Source organism: Pelophylax lessonae (assembly GCF_965119305.1).
Source record: "Pelophylax lessonae genome assembly, chromosome: 2".
Lineage (NCBI taxonomy): Eukaryota > Metazoa > Chordata > Amphibia > Anura > Ranidae > Pelophylax > Pelophylax lessonae.
The window spans coordinates 493,406,795-493,430,574 of NC_138769.1; the positions used below are offsets into that span (position 1 = coordinate 493,406,795).

At 43.6% G+C, this 23,780-nt stretch overlaps 1 protein-coding gene across 1 annotated transcript in view; it reads left to right on the forward strand.

Annotated features, from left to right (window-relative positions):
• ABCC4 (ATP binding cassette subfamily C member 4 (PEL blood group)) overlaps nucleotides 1-23,780 on the forward strand; it is a gene marked incomplete at its 5' end in the record, with an annotated part of 504,496 nt that overhangs the window by 152,052 nt on the left and 328,664 nt on the right. Inside the window, one exon of the mRNA XM_082245314.1 lies at nucleotides 5,536-5,643. Coding sequence (XP_082101440.1) covers nucleotides 5,536-5,643 — 108 coding nt within the window. The remainder of the gene's footprint in view (nucleotides 1-5,535; nucleotides 5,644-23,780) is intronic.

Consider the following 23,780-nt stretch of genomic DNA (forward strand, 5'->3'; position numbering starts at 1 on the left):
CGGCACTGATAGGTGGCACTGCTGGGCACTGAGAGGTGGCACTGCGGGGCACTGAGAGGTGGCACTGCTGGGCACTGCTGGGCACTGAGGGGCGGCACTGCTGGGCACTGAGGGGCGGCACTGCTGGGCACTGATGGGTGGCACTGATGGACACTGACGGGTGGCACTGATGAGCACTGGTGGGCGGCACTGATGAGCAGCACCATCAGTGCCTACACTCAGTGCCCATAGTGCTGCTAGTCAGTGCCCATCAGTGCCTAGATGAGCAGGCACTGATGGGCACTGATTGTGGGAACTGATGGGGGGCACTGTGGTCACTGATGGGGGGCACCGTGGGCATTGATGGTGGGCACTTAGTGTATTTTATTTACCTTATGTAATCAGGGCACTGGTGATCAGTGCCCTGATTATATTTTTCTGTGTCCCCTACCGCTGATCGGCTCTGCTCTTCCTCACACTGCAGTCTCTGTGTGAGGAAGGAGAGCTGGCGATGAGAGATCTCACATTTGAGATCATCTCTCATTGCACGGTCCGATCACATGGTAAATGGCCGCTGTGATTGGCCATTCACCACGATCTGTGATTGGCTGTGTCCAAGGGACACGGCCGACACAGATTTTCCCCGATGCGCACTCGCGGGAGCACGCGGGGAGCCTGTCACTGGGAGGGCGTTTAAAGACGGCCTCCCGGAAATTAGAGCCCACGCTGTAGCCGTCTTTTGGCTATAGCGCGGGCCGGAAGAAGTTAAACACTGTAGGATTGATTTTCTAGAGAAGTAGGGGTTGTTCACAAAAACAGTGGACAGATTTCATAGCCAATATTGGAGTAAATATCAGCCATATAATTTGTCCACTGTGAATCACAAGGCAGGTGGACTTGATGGGGAACTAGTCTTTCAGAGTTCCACTGTCAGTGTGCCCCTATGTCATTGGTTGCTAGAATGCTGTCAGCTATGCAGCCAACAGCATCATAACAAGCAATGACTCACCCCTAGCCCATTCATCTCTTGGCTCTCATTGTTAAGTATGGCCATTGCATATTTGGGTAATGGCATCAGCCATCATCCCCACCCTTTTGTTTGGGGTGGGGATTAGTCACTGGTTCCTAGGATGCCGGTGACCCATCAGCCCTGTTCGGGAAGCTGTCACATTCATGACAGATTCTCAGCACATACTCTCTGTATGCCAGCTCAAAGTTGGTCTTAAAAAGGAGCTCCTTCAAAATTAAAAGTCAGCAGCTACAAATGCTGCTGCTTACTTTTAATGTAAGGACACCTGCCTGTACAGGGATTCCACGATGTCCTCACCCAAGCCTACTCTTCAATAAGCTTTAGGTACAGGTGATGGAATCTCTAGTAAGGGAAACAGGAAGTGAAGCCTTGCGGCTTCACAGCCTGTTTCCTACTGTGCATGCAAGAGTCGTACTGGGCTTTGTGAAGGGTCCTGTAGTCTTCTGGGACCTGTGATGTGTTCAAGAAGACTGCAGGGGGGGGGGGGGGCAAACTGCCAAAACCAGGTACCCTCTCCACCAAAAAGTGACAAATGTGGCAGTGGAGGGGGGGAGGGAATGCAAACAAGGGGTGCTTCCACTTTTGGGTGGAGCTCCACTTTAATTACCACCTGTTTCCTAATCTGTAAACTGCAATTCTTTTTTAATATGTTGTGGTCATAGCAACAGATTGCTAATGTGGCGATTATTAGAAATATTTGAATCTGTTGCACATGTGGGAACGGTTAATGAAACTGTCGCAAGGCATTCTTGAATTAGGCACAGGTTGTTTTAAAGAGACCTTAAGGGCCAGAAATGTGTTGTAAATGCTTCATTGAATTCCTCTCATAGTGCCTTAGAGTGCTTTGGTAAGTAGGGTGTGCAGGCTCCAGCAAGTATCTTTACTGCAAGCCAGTTTATCAGCGTGGAAGTTGAAAGACTGAGTTACACTGGAAAAAAAACTATTAAAAAAGAGGCCTGAAGTTAACCATTCTTTTGTTGTCTATACTGTATTTTATTACCAGATATTTTAACAAGCTAATTACACAGAAATTAAAAAAATATTGGAAATTAAACAATGATTTGCTGTCTTGGTGGAGACAATGGCAGAAAACTAAAAATAAATATGTGTGTATATATGTGGAAACGGAGTGGCAGGGTTGTAAACTGTATTTGTTACCCAGGTTTCTCACTTACACATGGCGTGGGGCTTCAGCATTTGTGTCTGTTATAGAAAAACAGACTTTTCTCTATCGTCCATTGACAGACGCAGCCGCTATGCTTCTTGACCATCCATTGGGTTGTGCGCCATCTACAGGAGTAGTACTAGGCAGTGAAAAAAAAAATCACTGACACTCCTACAGGGGCTGTCCTTTCCGGCATAACCCCACACACACTCTGCCACAAGCCAGTTTCTTGCTGCCTAGTGAAGGAGTAGGACCTAGGTTTCCTGCTGGGACTTCGGTCTCAGTTTTTATATTCTTTTATGAATATTTCTGTTTATTTCTCTTTTTACTCACTATCGCTAGCTAGTGTCAGGGGGATCCTCCTGGTGAACTACAAGCGACAGCCGCCTGAGGTTTCGCACTGGATAATATAGATCCTTACGGTCTCCCAGCCTGGTTGACGAGCGTGAGCAGGTTATGGTCCAACCAGGTCTCACCACGACAGAGCCCCTGTGGCTGGGGACGAGCCTGCGAGTGGATATCTCGCCAGAACGCATCGACCTGGAACACCCTGAGTCGCAGCGTACCCCTCGGCTGACAGCACCTCATTCTGGGTGGGAGGTGGTCTGCCAGGAGCAGAGCCAACCCGGTCCATGGTATAGTGAGTAAACTGTGCCCCCCATGTTTCCTAAAAAAAATCCCCCTGGCCTGTCAGGATTCTGGCACTGCCCTCCTTTCTCCCGTTCTGGGGACGCTATATGTGGGCGCCCGGGGGGGGGGGGGGGGGTGTGTGTACACTGTTACCTTATCCTGTGAGGTCTTTTTGGTAGATCCCTGGTGTGCCCTATGTGTGCGTGCTGACCACATGGCAGCGTTTTCGGCCACCATCTTTACTGTGGGCTTTGGCTCCCTGTGTGTGAGGTGCAGCGGCCATTTTCCCTGGGCTCACTACATGAGTCCTCAGTTTTTTGCTGGTGTCCTAAGACGATGTACCGCTAATACGGTACAGCGAAATCTTGTAGCTTAACTGGTTTATTATTTTACTTTGGATTCTTAAATCATCTCTTTACTGTCTTCTAATCTAAGAAAAGAAGCAGTGCATCCAAAAAAAAGTGATGAGGGGAATTCTTCCAATGAAGACCTCAATTCTGGTGACAGCAGTTTAGGAGGGGGACTTCCCTTCACTTTGTAAAGATTGCTTCTCACTTCTTATTAGGACTCCAGGACGGGAACGGGACGCAGACATCAAAGAATAAACTTACAGGGCCCTTTTACACGAGCAGTGCGCCCGACAAACTCAGTGGGGATTGATCCGTCATTCACCGCTGAGCAGGCGGATGACAGCTCTGTCCTGCTTACTTTGCAGAGACAGAGCTGTCAGAGCCCCGCTCTCTATGGGAGATCCGATGAAAACAGACCTCCTATCTGTTTTTATCTGATCTTATCTGATCTGATGCTCCAGAAGGATGGTAAATAGGTTTTCCATCTGTTCGGATTTCACGGACAGGATCGGATCGGATAGAAGAGGGTGTCAGCTGAGATGTCTCCATTGACATTTGCTGCTCTATAGAGCTGCATGGAGCATCCGATCAGATCCGCCTGAAAAACTGACAGGCGGACCTGATTGGAAAGCCCATGTGAAAGGGGCCTTAAAGTGGTATTAAAGCCAAAAGCGAACCTTTATTCTATTGCAGATTTCCAGTTCTTAGATGTGATGACTGTATTAGTTTCCTTTTTAAGGCTTTCTTCTATTTTCATCTGTAGATCCAGTCAGTAAGTCTGTTGTTTTTCAAAAGCGCAAGCTCTCCAGCAGAATGTATCAGTTTACATGGATGAGACAAACCCCCTAACACTGGCAGGGGTGATTGAAATGATTGGCTTTTATTTATTTATGCAAAACTTTTATCCCAAAAGGAAAAACCGTTTGCTATATATAATTGATAAAAAAAATGCTATAATTGATTAAAAAAAAATAGTTTGGCTTCAATTTGTTGGTGTATCTGAATTTGCTAATACATTTAACACTATCCTCCCCCAGACTGTGCTCATTCACCTAGAGTTGTGTCTCACTAATACAGGAGGTTCGTTACTGTCCAGATCATTGGGTGAAAACAGGGAAAAAAATAAATTAAAACTGATACAGTCACCACATCTAATGACTAATAAAATAAACTGCAATATAATACAGTTTGGTTTTTGGGATTAAAACTACTTTAATCAGTTTCTACTCTATCCATAATTAAAAAAAGAACACCTTTTTGCTGTACGTAAAACATTAAAGCTGCCATTTGAGAACTATGAGGGTTGCAATTACTGACCTTTTTCTGAAAATGTTAGCTAGCTGGCTGCTGTTCTAAACCAGTTGCTTTAAAATGTTTTGAGTCATTAACCCAAAGCAAGTGTGCAGATTGGGAATGTAGGAATATGATCTGCATCTCAAAACTTGTTAGTGACCAGTGACTTAAAGTAAGGAAACCAGTGTCAGCATATTAGTCAGGAGGTATCGGTAATAGCACTCTTCTTGTTTATCTTATGGCAGATTTAGCTAGATGTCTTAAAGTGATTCTAAGCACGTACTGTTAAATTTACATTTTCTCTATCGTTGATTGACGGACGCAGTTCCTGATGCATCAGTAGGGTTATACTGCCCCCTACAGGAGTAGGACACTAGACAGAAAAAAAGGTCTGACTATGCCTATGGGCAGCCTGTATCTTAGACCAGTGGTCCTCAACCCTGGTCCTCAGGGCCCACTAACAGGCCAGGTTTGCAAGATAACTGAAATACATCCCAGGTGATTTAATTTGCTGCTTAGTGATTGCAGTACTCTAGTCTGCGTCTCCCCAAGGTAATACTTAAAATCTGGCCTGTAAGTGGGCCCTGAGGACCGGAGTTGAGAACCACTGTCTTAGACTATCAAGGAGGTGAAGTCTCATTAATGTGTTCAGCTGGTTACTGGGCAGAGAGGAGGAGGAGGGAGAGGGTGGGCTGTCATATACCACTGTGTATACACTCATTCCCATCATGCTTAGTCATGTCTGTGAATGTCAGTTTTAGAATGCCTCATGGGAGGGGTAGTTCCACAACAGCTGGAGGGTCGTAGTTTGATGATCCCTGCTCTACAGTATAGTCACATGGGCTGCTCAGATGTGATCAAGGAAAAATGCTTAGAGTAGAAATACACTGAAAACTGAGCATGTGCAGTAGCTGCCAACACTGCTCTGAAATCCTCAACTGCAGTGGGGACATGGACAGGAGGGGGGCAGAGAACAGCAGGATCAACCAGGTTTTTTGCAGAATACATAGTTGTTTGTGTTCCTCTATTTTATTCAAATATGATCATTTACTGTGGGTCCCTAATTTTATTGGTTCATTCACTTGTAGAACTTTTTGTTGCTTGATGAGATTTCAAAACCAGCTGTATACCAGCCAGAGGAAAATGTGGAAGACTTGCTGGTACAAATTCAAGATCTGACCTGTTACTGGGACAAGGTAAGAATTTTTAAAAAACATTGATGTGCACTTTTCACAAATACCTTTCACAATATTAGTCCAGAAATAATGAGCAAATCTCTCATCTGAAGTCACATGTAGTAAGAGCTCTTGTGGCCTGCGATGGAGGGACTGAAATAATGTGTGTACTGTTTTATTATAAGAAGGCCACAGTCAGAAGTATATGCTGCATGTCAATAAATAGATGCAATTAGATGGGTGAGGCTTCAGGTGCTGAACGGAACTTGTTTCTTGCTAGAACATGCTGTTTATAATTCTAAATCTCTTGTGTAATTGCAGTATGATTTCCTTTTGAAGCATGGCCTACAGTACAGTCACATCATTAATCCTTTTATTGAATGCTTTTAGATTGCATCGCTTTGAGAAAGTTTGACCATTGTGAGCCTGTAAATCTGATTTTTGCTAAGGTTCACCGGATCAGTTGGTTGTATTTGTCTACTAACAATAACCTCGTTTAAAATATTTAGCCACAGTTATATTTTCCACATTGTGCAGTCCTACAAGTGCTTCTGTATTTAACCACTTGAGCTCCGGAAGATTTTACCCCCTTCATGACCAGGCCATTTTTTTTTTGCTATTCAGCACTGTGCTATTTTATCAGGTAAATGTGCGGTCATGCAACACTGTACCCAAACAAAATTTATAAAAAAAAAAATTCACACAAATAGAGCTTTCTTTTGATGGTATTTAATCACCACTGGATTTTTTATTCTTTGCAATATAAATGAAAAAAGATCAAAATATATGAAAAACAAACCAATATTTTTCACTTTCTGCTAAAAATGATATCCAATAAAACATTTTTTTTTAAATCGAATTTCTTCATCATTTTTGGCCAAAATGTATTCCCAAAAAGTATATATTGATTGGTTTGCTTGAAAGTTATTGTGCCTACAAACTATGATGTATATACTGTAATTTATTTATTTATTTATTTTTTTTACTACTAATGGGAGTGGTCAGTGACTTAAAATGGGACTGCTATATTGCGGCAGTCATTCTGACACTAACTGACGCTGAGGGGAACTGACTAACTGCCACTGACATCACCAGTGACATTAATACAGTGATTAGTGATAATACTATACACTGTCACTGAACTAATGACACTGGCTGGGAAGGGGTTAACATCCAGGACCATCAAGGGGTTAAAAGTGTGCCTAACTATTTGTAAAGTGCGCTGCTTTTTACTAAAGATCTGAAAAGCAGGGATGAGAAACTGACAGATCACTCCCTCTGTACAGAGCTCTGTGCTGTTTACCAACACAGAGCTCTGGGCTGTGATTGCACACAGCCAATCAGCAGGTCTCGGCCGTGAATCATTGGCCTGAACTTGCTGACAGGCTCCAGCGGTTTACATTCACAGAAGGAGCTGTGTGTGTGTGTGTGTGTGTGTGTGTGTGTGTATATTGATTGGTTTGGTTGAAAGTTATAGTGCCTACAAACTATGATGTATATACTGTAATTTTTATTTTTTTTATACTGCTAATGGGAGTGGTAAGTGACTTATAATGGGACTGCTATAGTGCGGCAGTCATTCTGACACTGACGCTGAGGGGAACTGACTAACTGCCACTGATATCACCAGTGACATTAATACAGTGATTAGTGATAATACTATACACTGTCACTGAACTAATGACACTGGCTGGGAAGGGGTTAACATCTAGGACTATCAAGGGGTTAAAAGTGTGCCTAACTATGTGTAAAGTGTGCTGCTTTTTACTAAAGATCTGAAAAGCAGGCATGAGAAACTGACAGATCACTCCCTCTGTACAGAGCTCTGTGCTGTTTACCAACACAGAGCTCTGGGCTGTGATTGCACACAGCCAATCAGCAGGTCTCGGCCGTGAATCATTGGCTGCCATAACTGCCTGAACCTTACCTGATATCTGCCTCTTACAGTCCCTGTACAGCAGAGTTCTGACTGGAAGAGGGAGAAGCCAGTCATTTGTTCTGCAGTGTCCTTTTGTTATTAAGGAAGATGCCAATAGAATTATGTAGCAGAGAGATAAGCTGATCAGTCTGCTTCTTCTGTTTTCACTGTCCATTCACAGGCAGGGGAGGGACAAACCTGTGTGTCAAAAAATTAGCTTTTCTTCCCCATCAGACAGGACTTTATTGTGTTGTTGAGCTGTGTTAATCTCAGAATTAGATTGACAGAAATACAAATTCTTTAGCAGGTAAAATACTAACCTTGTTTGTTTTTTTTAAACTGTATATCTAGCAGTCTGCCTGCATTGCAGCCTTAAGGCCCCGTTCACACTGGGGCGATCCGACTTCCCGGGGCGACCTCGGAGCGGCCGGCACGGACTTCATAACATTGAAGTCTATGACCGTCGCTCCGGGTCGCCCCAAAGAAGCTCCGGACCCTTTTTCTAAGTCGGAGCGACGTGTTGCTCCCATTTGAACGGGTCCATAGCTTCCCTATGAAAGGCGACCTACGGCGACCTGGTCGCCTCACAGGTTGCCCCAGTGTGAACGGGGACTCAAAGGTAACCCCACTTTTGTGGGAATAAAAATATTGCAAAAAAAAACATAGCATATATAATTGATACAAGCCATTGTTCTACACAAACCTTTTCTTTTCAATTCACAGCCCAACTGTAAAAGTTAAAGCAATATGACAACCTGGAGGTGTTCTGTACACAGTTGGTGTATGGGACGTCCCCAGAAATGTCATTTCCTGCTTGTGTGATCGGCTCACTGATATTCCCAGAAGTCTGCACTAAGATACAAGTCAGATTTTAGGTCTTCTCTGCAACAAAGATTTCAAAGGGTTATTTACTTCTAAAGGGTTGCTGCTGATACTGAAACTTTCCTCATTAGAACACTGCAAGTGCATCAGTTGATTAAAAAAGCTGATGAAAAAGTCACACCCATACATCACTCTGCACATTGACATAATCCAAGAGCTTATTATACATATAAGTCGCGCTAAATATTAGATGGAGATGTGAAGTCCATAAAAGTCCAAAACAATATTATTGATAAATTCCAGGACCAAACTCCCTTAAGGGTATGTGCTTACCAGATGAAGGTAAGGAAAAGGCAGTCTCGCTGCGTGGAAACTTGTCACCTTGACAGTAGATCCAAGCTTCTATGATCGATCAACTCAGTGGACATGGGATCATGAAAAGCAAAAAAAAGTACCGCAATAGCGTAAAACCCAACAAACAAATTGTGACTATCACCAAAGGTGTGGGTAAATGAAAATTGTGATGTGATATGACCTCCACCACAATAAATGAAATAAATGAATCATGCAAAAATATAGGGAAATTAGGGTGAATAACCCCTACCAGAGAGGTTAAGGGTTGATGCCTTGAGTGATTAATGTGTATCGGTTGGAGTAGCCTCTTACCAAACAGAAAAAATAATGACACAGTGAAGAAAACGTTGAAAAAAAGGTAATCGTGCTGAACCACCACCAGCTGAATTCGCCTCTTACCCTGGATAGATATAGATTAGCCAAAGTGCACTAAACAAATCCAGTGTACCACTCAGGAGCCAGCAATTTCACACCTGTGAGAGTTGCCTCTTACCACATATGAAGTTGTATCAAGCCTGTAGGGTAAATCAAGTGGCCAAAGACCGACCCCAAATTGAATCCAAGCCTGTGTGTATACGAATAACCAGGGGATCCGACCAGAGGTGTAGGTAACTGGGTCTCAGAAGTTTCAGCAATATAGGATATCACCACTCCTTGCAGCAATGCTTCTGTCTTGGCTCCCTTCACATGTGGTGTTTGGGCTTCTATCTAGAAGCCCAAACACCACATGTGAAGGGAGCCAAGACAGAAGCATTGCTGCAAGGAGTGGTGATATCCTATATTGCCGAAACTTCTGAGACCCAGTTACCTACACCTCTGGTCGGATCCCCTGGTTATTCGTATACACACAGGCTTGGATTCAATTTGGGGTCGGTCTTTGGCCACTTGATTTACCCTACAGGCTTGATACAACTTCATATGTGGTAAGAGGCAACTCTCACAGGTGTGAAATTGCTGGCTCCTGAGTGGTACACTGGATTTGTTTAGTGCACTTTGGCTAATCTATATCTATCCAGGGTAAGAGGCGAATTCAGCTGGTGGTGGTTCAGCACGATTACCTTTTTTTCAACGTTTTCTTCACTGTGTCATTATTTTTTCTGTTTGGTAAGAGGCTACTCCAACCGATACACATTAATCACTCAAGGCATCAACCCTTAACCTCTCTGGTAGGGGTTATTCACCCTAATTTCCCTATATTTTTGCATGATTCATTTATTTCATTTATTGTGGTGGAGGTCATAACACATCACAATTTTCATTTACCCACACCTTTGGTGATAGTCACAATTTGTTTGTTGGGTTTTACGCTATTGCGGTACTTTTTTTTGCTTTTCATGATCCCATGTCCACTGAGTTGATCGATCATAGAAGCTTGGATCTACTGTCAAGGTGACAAGTTTCCACGCAGCGAGACTGCCTTTTCCTTACCTTCATCTGGTAAGCACATACCCTTAAGGGAGTTTGGTCCTGGAATTTATCAATAATATTGTTTTGGACTTTTATGGACTTCACATCTCCATCTAATATTTAGCGCGACTTATATGTATAATATTTATTAGGGTGTGGTCACACTTGAAGTTGCTGCTGTTCTAATTTATCTGTTCCTTTAGCGCGGTTATTATTCCCTTATTCCACATAATCCAAGAGCTATTCCGTCAGGGCTGAAACAGGTAGAAATCTGCAACAAAGTTTGTTAAAATCCTTGCAATGCACATTTGTCACCAGGATTCTTTTTTGTTAACAAAAGTGAAGTTACTGTCTAAATAGGGAACAGATTTTATAATCTCTTAACATTCCTTAAGCTCTCTGTTCCATTCTTTCATCGGGCACTGCACTGCTTTGAAAATAACAAACCGCACAGCATATATTTTTTTGGGCACAAAAACGACATTCACTACTTATACCCCAGCTGCTCCTATTCTATAGTGAATGTCACAATGCCAGCTACTTGAACCAAATTGGTGCTCCTATGTTGTATTCAGCCATAATGTGTAGCTGGCCTCCTTAATAAAAAAATAAAATAAAAAAAATCACCTGTCATAGAGGGTGGTTCTTCATTGATTTGCAGTCCTAAGCTCATTAACATCCACAGGAGGGCCCTCATCATAGTTTAGCTATCTGAAATAGACTAATTGACAGGGCTTGCAGAGAACACCTGTTCACTTCTTTAAGTATCTATGGCAGCATCTCTGTTAATAAACTGTCGGTCTTTACAGGGTTAATTATAGATAAGATCTTATTGCTGGTCAGCCCTTCACTTCCTGTACACATTTGGCTACTCATAGGTTTGGTCAGATGAGACAGCATAACGTTGACAGTGAAAAAAAATGTAAGATGGGTATATATTACATACACCTAATAAATAATCAAAGACTGTGCACATAGTTCAAAGGAAGGTAGCCGGCAACTCCAGAATCCAATAATTTACAGTCTTTATTGCTACATATAGGTCGGTAAAATCAGCTTACATGTTTTGGCTTGAAGCATTGAGAACAGCACATTTTTACAAAAAAATGACAAACATTTATAGACACTCCACTCGTCACATTGTCCTTTGCTGAGAGTGCTGCTTTTTGTGTATTTTGCCTCACTGTGCACATAGTGTTAGTATTGCTCGAGCCCCAGATGTCAGATATGGAGAAACCCGTAGAGCGAAGCAAAGTCACCATGTATTCAGACATATCCAGAAGTGTGTCTGTGAACCTGAAAGGGAATTTTCATACAGTGCTGTTCAATATTATTTATGTAAGTTCTAACTTCTAAATGGATATGTGGATTTTACACTATGTGGAGCGCCACGGCTCTCATTTCACTTTCTGACGTGTGTGTGAAGTTTGGAGCGGGTCGAGGCTGAGGAGGGGTGACTATTGTTTTGGCCCTTGCGTTATTGGATCTCTTCAATGCTGATGCTTGTTTGATGACTGAGGAAGACCATTGCTGATCAAAGGCAATTCTTGGTTTATGCATTATATGAATTCTGTAACCTTAGTCATATTTTTCCGCTAAGCCTTTTTGGGTGGAGCATGGTGGTAAAGGTCTATTGGAGTGGAATGCACATTCAAGCTATTTTCAGACTGTATTATACCCCATTTTAAGATGTGTTTATATGGGGAATATTAATTGCTTCTGATACACAATTTTTGTATGATTGCACTGTATATGCATGCATGTTTTTATGTATAATCACATTTGATTGATATTCACCATGTGCACAGTAGTTTACTATTTTATTAGGTGTATATAATATACTGTATACCCACCTTCCGTTAGAAATAGACATCAGGCAACCACATACACAGGGGCGTTAGCCCGCACCCAATACTGTTAATAAGCAGAGTTGTACATACATCGCATAAGAAAATATATAATACCATATTTAAACTAACAGCTTACTTCAATCATAAACTGGGGGGTATAGGGGGAACTGGGGAGGGTCGAGTCTGGGAAGCACCACCAGTAGATACCGTTAACTAATATCAGCAAAACTACTCTATCTTGTAAGCCATTCCAACCATGGGGCCCACAACCCCTCGGCTGTCTCCAGTCTGTTATTGGCAGAGGCAAACATCCTCTCATACGTACAATATTGGCCTATCAGATTCCGCACTTCATCCATAGTCGGGATGAGAGGAGACTTCCATTTCTTCAGCACCAGCAAACGAGCCGCTAGAAGGAGGTTAGTCGTCACATTTCTGAGAGGATGGGGAATTTTATCTATCCCCAGGTTTAGCAAGGCCAAACCCGGGTCCAGGGTTGTAGGGGTTGACCAGATTTGACGAAGGAGATGAAATAATGTACGCCAGAAAGGAGAAATCCTCCTACATGCCCATAAGATATGGTGCAAAGTTCCTACCTGACCACAGCCTCTCCAACATAGGCCAGAGGTGTGAGGGTAAAATGTGGATAACCTAAAAGGGGTCAAGTACCATCTATGCGTAATTTTATACATCATCTCCCAATGGTTGACGTTCCTCGTGTATTCATGAATAGAGGAAGCTGCCTCCCTCCACTGGTCTAAAGAGTAGGTCACCCCCAAGTCCAGCTCCCATTCAAGCATGGTGTTGGCCTTGACAAAGTCTAATTTACTACCTAGTAGCGAGTAAGCCAGGGAAATACTCCCCTTCGCCACACCAGGGCGCTGGTGGTACTGCCAGAGCTTGGACGGGAGTTTATATGTCGTGGGTGTGGGGTAGCGCAGGAGGGAAGTTAATCGTAAATAAGCAAAGAGTTCCCCATCAGGTAGGTTAAATTCATTTTGGAGGGTTGTGAAGGGTTTAAGTCGGCCTTTGGAAAACAATTGCCGAAGCCAGTGAACTCCCCTCATATTCCATTGAAGCAGGGATAGGTCAGGTGTAAAGACGATGCTGCGATGGGTGCTAAGTTTTCGCCCTCACTCGCCAACCTGTTCATGGGTTGGTGGGAGTGGTCCCACATCTTTGGAGACAGAAATCCTTTTAGACAATATATTATTTTGTTCTTTCGATACATAGACGATTTACTGTTTATTTGCGACAAAAAAATGGGATGTTTAGACACTTTTTTGAATTATTTAAATTCCAACGAAAAGAAGTTGTCTTTCACTGATTGTATGGACAAATATCAAATATGTTTCCTGGATGTCCTTCTGACCTCCTCGGAGAATCGAGTAGTGACCAATCTTTATAGAAAGCCCCTAGCTGGGAACACTCTCCTTATGGCCCAATCTGATCATCCAATCCACACAATTAGAGGCATACCAATCGGCCAATTTATCCGATTGCGCCGTATATTTAGTGAAGATGTTGACTATGAACGGGAGTCCAATGATCTGTTCCTGCGTTTCAGACAGAGGGGCTATCCTGTCTGGATGCTTAAACGGGCCAAGAAAATTGCAGATAGTAAAAACAGACAACAGCTTCTCTCTGAGACTCAGAAACATAGAAACAAAAACAAGGATGCACAGATGGATAAACCGGTACTTGTTACTACTTTCAGCAAAGATTTCAATCAAGTAAGGGATATAATAAATAAATATTTGCCAGTTCTATTTGAGGATGAAATACAGATGAAAATATTAGAAAATGGCATAAATGTCATCCCTAGACGTGCACGTTCCATAGGTGCCTCCTTTTCTCCCAGTCTCTTTTGCCCAGCGGCCAAACCCCAAACCACATGGCTATACTGTAAGGGCAACTACAGATGTGGTGGCAATGATTGCTCCAGTTGCCCCCACATTTTTGGAGGTCAAACGGTTACTTCCACTTCCAATGGCAAATGTATTCAATTGAAACGGTTTTTCAATTGCAACACCAGCAATGTCATATATATCATCACTTGCGGGATGTGCGGCATGCAATACATTGGACGCACAACCCGCAAACTACGAGAAAGATTCCGAGAACACCTGAGCGCAATTAGGACTAAAAAATCCACAAATTTAGCCAAACACATTAATAATTTACATAATGGGGATTTTAGTTCTTTACAGGTTCAGGTAATAGAGAGGGTTAAACTTTCATGTAGAGGAGGTGATTTGTTCAAGAGCCTATGTAAAAGGGAGGTGTACTGGATATTCCATCTAGACACCCGCATTCCGAAGGGAATGAACTTTGAATGGGATGTATCCCACTATTTTGAGTGAAGTGTCTGTCCCTCATTAACATAGTCTGCCTCCATATTAATCCCTCTCTGTTCCATCCGCAAAATTTTCCCTTTCTTGGGGTCTGTTTGTAGCATCTTTGGTTGGAGTTTCGATTGGGCCCATGATTACTCCTATTTCCTATGATTATGGGGTTTTTCATTTTGCATATAGGGTTTTTTGTCCATTAGGGGAACATACATATACGGTCAAACTGCCCATTTTTCTCCAAACCATAGGGGGTTAACCTACTAATTTAGGTACCTTTTTATCTTCATATAAATAATATGATTGTCTATTAACATAAAAAATATATGCACGGACAATCTGTTCATTTTACACCAGACACCAAACAGGGGCCAGCTTTTATACATATATAAATAGTATATCTGCATAAAATATACACACAGACTATGTTTATGTTTATCCTATACCAGGGTCTAATAATAATAATTCTTTATATATATACTATTATCTTCCCGATAGGATTAATAACTGTGGATCAAGTATGTGGACCAATATTTATTGGAGCTGCGTAGATACACCTTTTAATTGTAACATTTTGTGAAGTTTTTTCCACTGTTTACAAGTATTTTTTTGATTGTATCTATTTCCAAAAATATTCACATGTCCGAGATGAGAATATGGCAAACTCTCATATGTGATCGGTTGAAGTTTGTCTCTTTTTTATACACATACACATGAAGAGAAAAGGTTTTTTCCCAGATGAATGTTGGCTTTCAATGATACGGGTGTCAAACATAAAAGTGAAAAAAAGGAGGGGGGGAGGGTGAGTCTTTTCAGTGCTCAGCTAGTCTTTCAACACAAAGGATGCGCTCTATTGTGACATTCATGCTTTAGGGAGTGACTTTGTCATTTTCCTATTTTTACAGTTTTTTATGTTTAGAGCGCCTCTTTATCTTTTCTAATTGTATCCACATATATGCATTTATTTGTCAGCTATGTATTGTGTGATTTATGGAAGAATTCTTTCTTTCTTTTTTCTATTAATGATTTTACATACCCTTTTTTTGTATATCTGTCTGTTCATACATATTGAACATTGTGGATTTGCACACACACATGCAGATTGTAGGAAGAATTTGTAATTTTATATATCGGAACAACGATTGAGAATACATATTGCATGTGTGTGGGTGTTGCTAGCACTCAGATGATTGAGTCTCCCTTTGTTAGAGCCAGGTGTTTGTGTCCCGGCAATTACACTTTTGATTGAGGAAGGTGATACTACCTGGCTCATAAAAAGGAGGCACTTGTCTGTGTGCAATCAGCAATGAATAAGCACAAGGTGTGAAACGCGTCTGCTGTCCATTCTGTCTTGTGGTCTTGTCTGATGTTGTACCTATGATTTGAAGAAATAAACTCAAGTTTCCAAGTTCCTGGGTCTGGAAGTGCCACTTTCTTCTTCATTCACAGGTGTAAAGACATTACACACTGCCAAAGAAATGGGAATATCACTCAAAGGACCTTTTTGCTGGCTTTGGAGTACGTGTTTCCACGCGTGCAAGGTGGCTGCGACCGTGGAGGGGAAAGTCCCCAGCACTGCCTGCGGCAGAGCCTGCAATGCAAGGATAGCCAATAAGTCTTTCCCTGGGATTGCCGCCGCTTCCAAAGATGGCCAGCAGTGGGGTTGCATAGGAAGAAACCAAAGCCTAACCTGCGCTAGTAGGGAGGCGAAATAATAGTCCTGGAGGACAACATGTCCCAGGCCACCTGCTTTCTTATGTTTGACTAACTTGGTAAAAGCACACCTGGATCTCCTATTGTTCCATAAAAATGCGTTGACCAAGGACTGAGCTTTTCGAAAGAAAAGGGCATGGATAGGGATGGGAAGGGTTCTAAACAAGTTTAACAACTTTGGGAGGACCACCATTTTAAAGGCGGCCAGCCTACCTAACCATTAGAATTCGGTTTTAGATATTGCTGCCAAGGCAGAAGGTAGGGACTGCAGAAACGGGGCATAATTTGATCTATAAAGATCTACGGCTCTACGCGTAAGCGTAATGCCCAGATATTTAATTCCGCCATCCTGCCAAGTGAAGGGAAATTTGCCCGATAGTGCCCTGCGGGTGCAATCCGCTACTCCCAAATCCAAGATATAGGACTTGGTGGCATTCACCTTATAATATGATACAGCTTGAAACGAGGACAACAACTTGCAGACAGCCGGAAGGGAGGAGGCCGCATTGGATAACATCAAAATAATGTCATCAGCAAAAAGACTTATAACATGTCGGGAGCCCTCCACCTCCACCCCCGATATGGCCGGGTGCATGCGGACGGATGCCACTAGCGACTCCACTGCTAGATTGAATATTAGCGGGGACAAAGGACACCCCTGCCTGGTGCCATTCGTTATCTGGAATGGTTGTGAGAGCAAGCCGTCCACATACACCCTGGCCGAGGGACCGGAGTACAGGGCCATGATTGCAGACAGTATGTTCCCCTGGAAGCCAAACCTCCGAAGCACCGCAGACAGGTAACCCCAATGTACCCGGTCAAACGCCTTCTCTGCATCCAAAGCCAGAAGCAGAGAAGGTTGGTTCGACCGGGCAGCATGGTGAATAACATTCAGTACCCGCCAGGTCGCATCAGAGGTCTGCCTGCCTTTTGTAAATCCTGACTGATCTGCATGAATCAACGTAGGCAATATATCCATTAAGCGCATAGCAAGTAATTTGGCATATATCTTCAGGTCGATATTAAGCAGGGATATCGGCCGAAAATTTTGCGGGACATCCGGGTACTTCCCTGGTTTCGGGAGGGTGATAACCAAAGCATTTAACATCTCTTTGGGGAAAGAGGAGGAGGCATCCGCAGCACTGAAAACATCCAACAAGAAGGGAGCGAAAACGTCACTGAATTGTTTATAATATTCCCCACAGAAACCATCAGGGCCAGGAGCCTTATTATGAGGTAGGGATCGAATAACCGATTGGATTTCAGGGATGGAAAACGGGGAGTTGAGAGAAGCAAGTTGGTCCCCTGATAGCTTAGGCAAGGAGACTGCATCTAGAAATTTGTCTATGGCGCTTGAACAAGGTTGTTCTGTGGCTGGGTCATCTCGCAAGTTATACCTGTGGGTTGAGGAGCTTTTCGCCCGTACAAGGGGGATTTTAGATTTAGTTCTAGGGCCCCTCAGTCTGCTAGCCAGGAGTTTCCCCGCCTTGTTGCCACGTGTATAGTAGTGCATTTTGGTTCTTCTAAGGACCATTTCGTGTATCTCCAAGAGCAAAGCTCGCAATTCTGCCCATAGAGATAGTAGCTGAGCGCCCAGGGAAGGGGAAGGGTCAGCCTTGTTCGCCATTTCCAGTGCACGAATCTCAGAGAGCAAGGTGTCTATGCGTTGCTGCCTCTTCCTCTTAACCCTGGCCCCCTGCTGAATAAAAATACCTCTAATAAAGGATTTATGTGCATTCCAAAGAGTATGCGACTCAGACACCGAACCCGAATTTAGCTCAAAGAAGTCCTGTAAGTGTTTTTCCAGTAGGACTCTTGTCTCCGGGTTTTGTAGCAAAGCTGCATTCGACCTCCAAATGTAGGGCGATCGGGGAGCTAGAGGGTCCGCAATAGTCATAAGCACAGGGGAGTGATCCGACCAGGTAATGTCCTTGATTTCCACGCCATGAACTTTTTGCAAGAGCCATTGGTCAGAAAGGAATAGGTCTATTCTCGTGTACGTTCCATGGGGAGCGGAAAAAAAGGTATAATCCCTCTCCGAGGGGTGTAGGCACCTCTAGGCATCAAACAGACTTAGCGTGTAAGAAGGGTTGCAAGGATGGGGAGGATCTGTGATGAGTAGTCGTAGAGTCTATGTCAGGGTCTGGGACCAAGTTGAAATCTCCGCAGATTAAGAGCATACCTTGTTTGAGGGCTTCCAGCTTCCTGGCAAGTTTGTGGAGGAACCGGACTTAGTGGTAGTTCGGAGCATACATGTTAACCAGCGTGAATCTAGTAGAGTTGATATTGCAAATAATAATCAGGAATCTACCCACAGGATCTGCAATTTCTTGGATCAGTTGAAACGCCAGAGTGTCCCTAATCGCCACCATCACTCCGCGTTTCTTTTTGGTGAACGATGCCTTAAAGATATGCGGTAACTTAGGATGGGAACACTACGGGGCCTGCAGGTCTGCGAAATGAGTCTCCTGGACACAGACCACATCTGCGTGAAATTGCAAAACATCGTGCCAAAGAGAGCGGCGTTTCGCCAGGTGATTAAGGCCTTTCACATTGTAGGACAGAACATTAATGGCCATGGTAGGTACGGTACTGAAGCTTGATGTTGTGTAGCCGCCACATGATAGTGGCACAGAGCGCTGGGATCCCTCGAGGCGGATCAGTAGGGGAACAGCTGATTGATAACAAGTTGGTATAAGGTAAACGTATCTTCATGTGTGGGGGTAGGCTTCCAGACTCAACAGATTCAAACAAAAACACAAGGGGAAGGCAATACGTCATGTGAGACAAAACAAAAGGTTGGATGTGACATCCAGGAGCAGAATCACAATTCTCTGCATCAGTGGTGGGGGGTAACAGTTCACTGAACAACAGTGTAGAAACAAGGCACTAGACCCGGGTTCCAATGAAGGATATGGTATAGGATCAAGGCACCTGTAGCTGTGGAATTGGAAGAGACACACTACAGGTAGGCAGTGCAGGTTCATGTGTTGCCCGCCTCGGCTCCTCTTGGGGGCTCCGGTATAATGCCCCATTTTTTCAGAAGCTGCAGACCAGACTCTAACGTGGCCACAACATGCTGCCTTCCATCGCGGGTGATCACCAATTTGGTAGGGTTGCCCCATTTATAGACTATGGCGTGGTTACGCAAGGCCTTGGTGATTGTGTTCAACTGCCTGCACAGTTGCATCGTGTGCTGCGAGAAATCCGCAAAGAACTGTAGGTTGGCATACGGGGCTGGCAATGGATGTTGGTTCCTGGAGACAGCCATTAGTTGCTCTTTAGTATGAAAAAAGTTTATTCTCATAAGAACGTCCCTGGGTACCTTCTCCGGCAAGAAGGATGGCTTAGAAATACGATGAATCCTATCTATGGCCAGATCAGCCACAGGGACCTCAGGCAACAAGGTGGTAAAAAGGTCCAAGGTATATGTGCGCAAGTCTGCTGGTTGAACGCTCTCAGGGACGCCTCTGATTTTCAAATTGTTGCGCCTGGAGCGGTCCTCCAGGTCTGCTAATTTTGCCTTTATCCAATTCAGATCGTCCGATTTTTCCTCATGCGCATCTACCAGATCATTGATTGTCCCTGCAAATTCCCCCATTTTGTTCTCCACATGATCGATCCTGGTTCCTAGGGAATGAACTTCTTCTCTAAATTGCCTGGTCAAAAGCAGGATATCCGAGTGTATGGTACTCTGGAGAGACACCAGCATGTCCTTCATAGTAGTCCCTAGCAGTGGCTGATCAGTGGCAGGGAAAGCAAGGATCGATTCAGGCAGATCTCTGGTTATGTTAAGTGAGTCCATGTTTGAATAGGACTCACCATGAGGAGGTGTCAGGACATCCAGACGGGGCTTGGACTTCACCGGGCTCCTGCTCTGTGGAGTGGATGTTTCCTGCCTGGGAGAAGGTGCAGGGGAGCCCCGAGGTGTTTCTCCCCCGCCGGGAGAGTCAGAGCTGCTGTGCTTCGTCCCGCGTGAGCAGGATTAACCGGCGCCATCTTGCCTGTCCCCACCGGCCGTCTGGAAGAAGGACGTTAACTTCTGTGGACGGGTGTTGTCTTTCCTGCGCCGGGACATGGTGCTCTGATGTGTAGGGAAGCAGCGGAGGTAAGAAGCGGCTCGATCCGGTGCCTCGATCTGTAGCTTGGGACCATTAAAACCCGAGGTGTGGAGGAGCCCTTAGACTAAGTGTCCATCCACTGTGCGCGCTAACCACGCCCCCCCCTTTTTTACACTTTTTAACCAACATATTTTTTACAGAATGAAATTACAATTTGTCTCACACCAAACATAATATGATTTCTTTGTTTTCCTCAGAAGGGGTAATATGTCCCATCAGCTTTCAGCTCCTTGTAATATAAGCGTGTCTTGTGTCTGCATGATCATTATTTTAATATACATTTGTGTAAACAATTGTTATGAATATAATTATATTATTATGGCATTATTAGTTGATTACTAGAGAGGTATAAAAGAGCTGTTTCAGTAAAGCAGAGAACCACCTTGAGAAGAATATGTTGGAACTTTTGGAACAGGCATGACAAACAAGGCTAACAATTATATCTGTTACATCTAACCCTCTTATATACTCCTTGTTTGTTATTGTCACAAACATCAGAGTTACACAATACTGGAGTATCCCTAAAGTACACCTGAAGAGAAAATACTGTATACTAAAGGTTCCAGCACCTAAAGAATCCGGTTCTTAGCCTATCTTTCCTAAAGCGTCTTCCAGGACATCTACATGAGAGATCATCGGGTCTGCTCTCAACAGGAAAGACCCCCTTGTCCTCAGCTATTATTGTGTTTTTGACCCTCCAAGAAGGCATATTGAACTGTTTCTTGTATTGTCTTCTAGGTGGGTAATTGGGGTTACCTGCCTCTCTCAGGTGTAAAAGCCTGCTGGGGGTGAGGTTCTTGTTCCCCCTTCGTGTTTTTTTTTTCTTGGATCTTGATTCTCAAGGATGGTGGGGATTGACTCCAGTAGCCTCTTTTTGCCAGCCCATGTGGGTTCAAGGATGGCGGCACACATGTTGGGGTCCCAAGATGGTGCTGGGGCATGACTTCCAGCTGCGAAGATGTGGTGCGGGTCTGGTCCCTCACTTGCTAATGGGCCCTACACAGGAGGTTAGTGAGGTTATGAGAGTCACTTTTAGCAATGGCTGCTGTCCTTGGGAGTGTCCTCTGGCATCTAGGGTATGCCAAGATTCAGCCTGCATGTCACTTCCGGTGGCGGGGGGTGAAGTATTTGCGGCTAGCGGAATTTCCCCCAATGGCCACAGCCTATATGGACATCTTGGATGCTGGAAGTGTTCCAAGATGGCCCCCAAATGTCACTTCCAATGGCAGATGATAACATATTTCTGGGCTCTGGCCGAACACTCCCAAGGGTGGCATATTTAAAGAGGAGCTGCTCCCAGAGGAATCTTTGGCAGTTCTAACATCCCCATTTGCCCTGCATGGAGCGGCACTAGACCCTAGGTCATAGTACCTTCATCTGAGATAAGAAGGTAAGGAATGTCGAAAAAGGGGACTATGATAAATTGCTTTTGTCTGCTTTTTGGTATTCTTTCTCTCTGCATGTCTCCATAGGCTAATCCAGCAAAGCAACCTTGTAAACCTAAGAAGAGGTGCAGAAACTGTAGCTCCAAGCTCTGACTCTTATACTAAGATCTTGTGTAAAAAAGGTATTTTGTTAGTGGCAGGATCAGTGTCGGCTTCACTGATAAAAGATTTTTTGAATTCTATGTGGGATGAGATGGTCTCAACCTTTCGCTCCTTTAGGTCAACCATCTCAGACCTTGGGCCTTTCAAGAAAGGGCTACACACCAAAAGAGGCTAGTCTTTTGAAAAGTGTAAAAGGAAGGGTAGTATCCTCTTAATGACTTGTGAGACCCCTAAAGAAAACAAGTGACACCATATCAGGGGTACAGGGGGGAGTGATTTTTTTTTTTTTTGCAGAGAATGGGAATGGATATGCACTGTGTCAGGGACCTGTTGGGTAAAGTCCGAAGTGGAGCTTGAGTGCTGACGATTCAGGCGAAAACGTAGTCAAGGAGGTCAAGCCGGCAACAGATCGGGCAAAGCGGTATACAAATGAAATCCAAAGACTGGTCAGGCAGGCAGAGGTCATACATAAGCTGGCGGTGAAGTACGGAATCGACAGGCTGGAGAGGAGTCAAGAATTCAGGCAAAAGTTCATACACCATAATCAGAGTCTCAGAGCATATAGCACACCCAGGGAGATAATCCAAACAAACGGGCACTGAGTAACAGAAAGTGCTTCTATTTATGGGCTGGTAAATTGTACATTGTTTGCAGCTGGCAGCAGGTGGGGCTAGTGAGTCCAAGGCAAAGCATCATGGAGCTTCCCTGTGGCACAACAGGCAAGGCTGCAGGCTGCGAAACCGGGAACCTTACGATTCAAGGACATCCAGGTACATGGCGCACTGGCCCATTTGGACAGCAAATCATAAAGGAAGGGTGCAAACTAGAGTTTGCCGCTTCCCCTCATTGATTGTTTTATGCCACAAGCCTGCAGAGGGATTAACCACTTGCCTACTGTGCACTTAAACCCCCTTCCCATCCAGACCAATTTTTAGCTTTCAGTGCTCTCACACTTTGAATGACAATTGCGCGGTCATGCAACACTGAACCCATATACATTTTTCGTCCTTTTTTTCATAGAAATAGAGCTTTCTTTTGATGGTATTTATTCACCGCTGGGATTTTTATTTTGTGCGCTATAAATGAAAAAAGGCCGCAAATTTAAAAAAAAAAAACGTTTTTTTTTAGTTTCGGTTATAAAATTTTGCAAATTAGTAATTTTTCTTCATAAATTTTGGCCAAAATTTATACTTCTACATATCTTTGGTAAATATAACCCAAATAAGTGTATATTATTTGGTCTGCGTGAAAGTTAGAGAGTCTACAAGCTATTATGCTAATCATTGAAAATTGATCACACCTAATGTACTGACAGCCTATCTCACTTCTTGAGACCCTAACAAGCCAGGAAAGTACAAATGACCCCCAAATGACCCCTTTTTGGAAAGTAGACATTCCAAGGTATTTAATAAGAGGCATGGTGAGTTTTTTTGAAGTTGTCATTTTTTCCCACAATTCTTTGCAAAATTAAATTTTTTTTTTTTTTTTACAAAATTGTCATATTCAACAGGTTATTTCTCTCACATGGCATATGCATACTTCCAACTACACCCCAAAACACATTCTGCTACTCCTCCTGAGTATGGCGATACCACATGTGTGAGAATTTTTTACAGCCAGGCCACATACAGAGGTCCAACATTGAAGTAGCACCTCCAGGCATTCTCGGAGCATAAAATACACTTTTCATTTCTCAACCACCTATTACACTTTTGAAGGCCCTGGAGCACCAGCACAATGGAAAAGCCCACTAAATGACCCCATTTTGGAAAGCAAACACCCCAACGTATAATCTATGAGGCATAATGAGTCTTTTGAACATGTCATTTTTTTCCAGAATCTTTCGGAAAATGTGGAAAAAAAAAAATGAAAACGCATTTTTTTTACACAAAGTTGTCAATTTATAAGATATTTCCAACACATAGCATGTACATAGCAAAAATTACACCCCAAAATACATTCTGCTACTCCTCCTGAGTATGGCGATACCACATGTGTGAGACTTTTACGCAGTCAGGTCACATACAGAGGCCCAACATGCAAAGAACACCATCAGGTGTTCTAGGGACACATAGCAT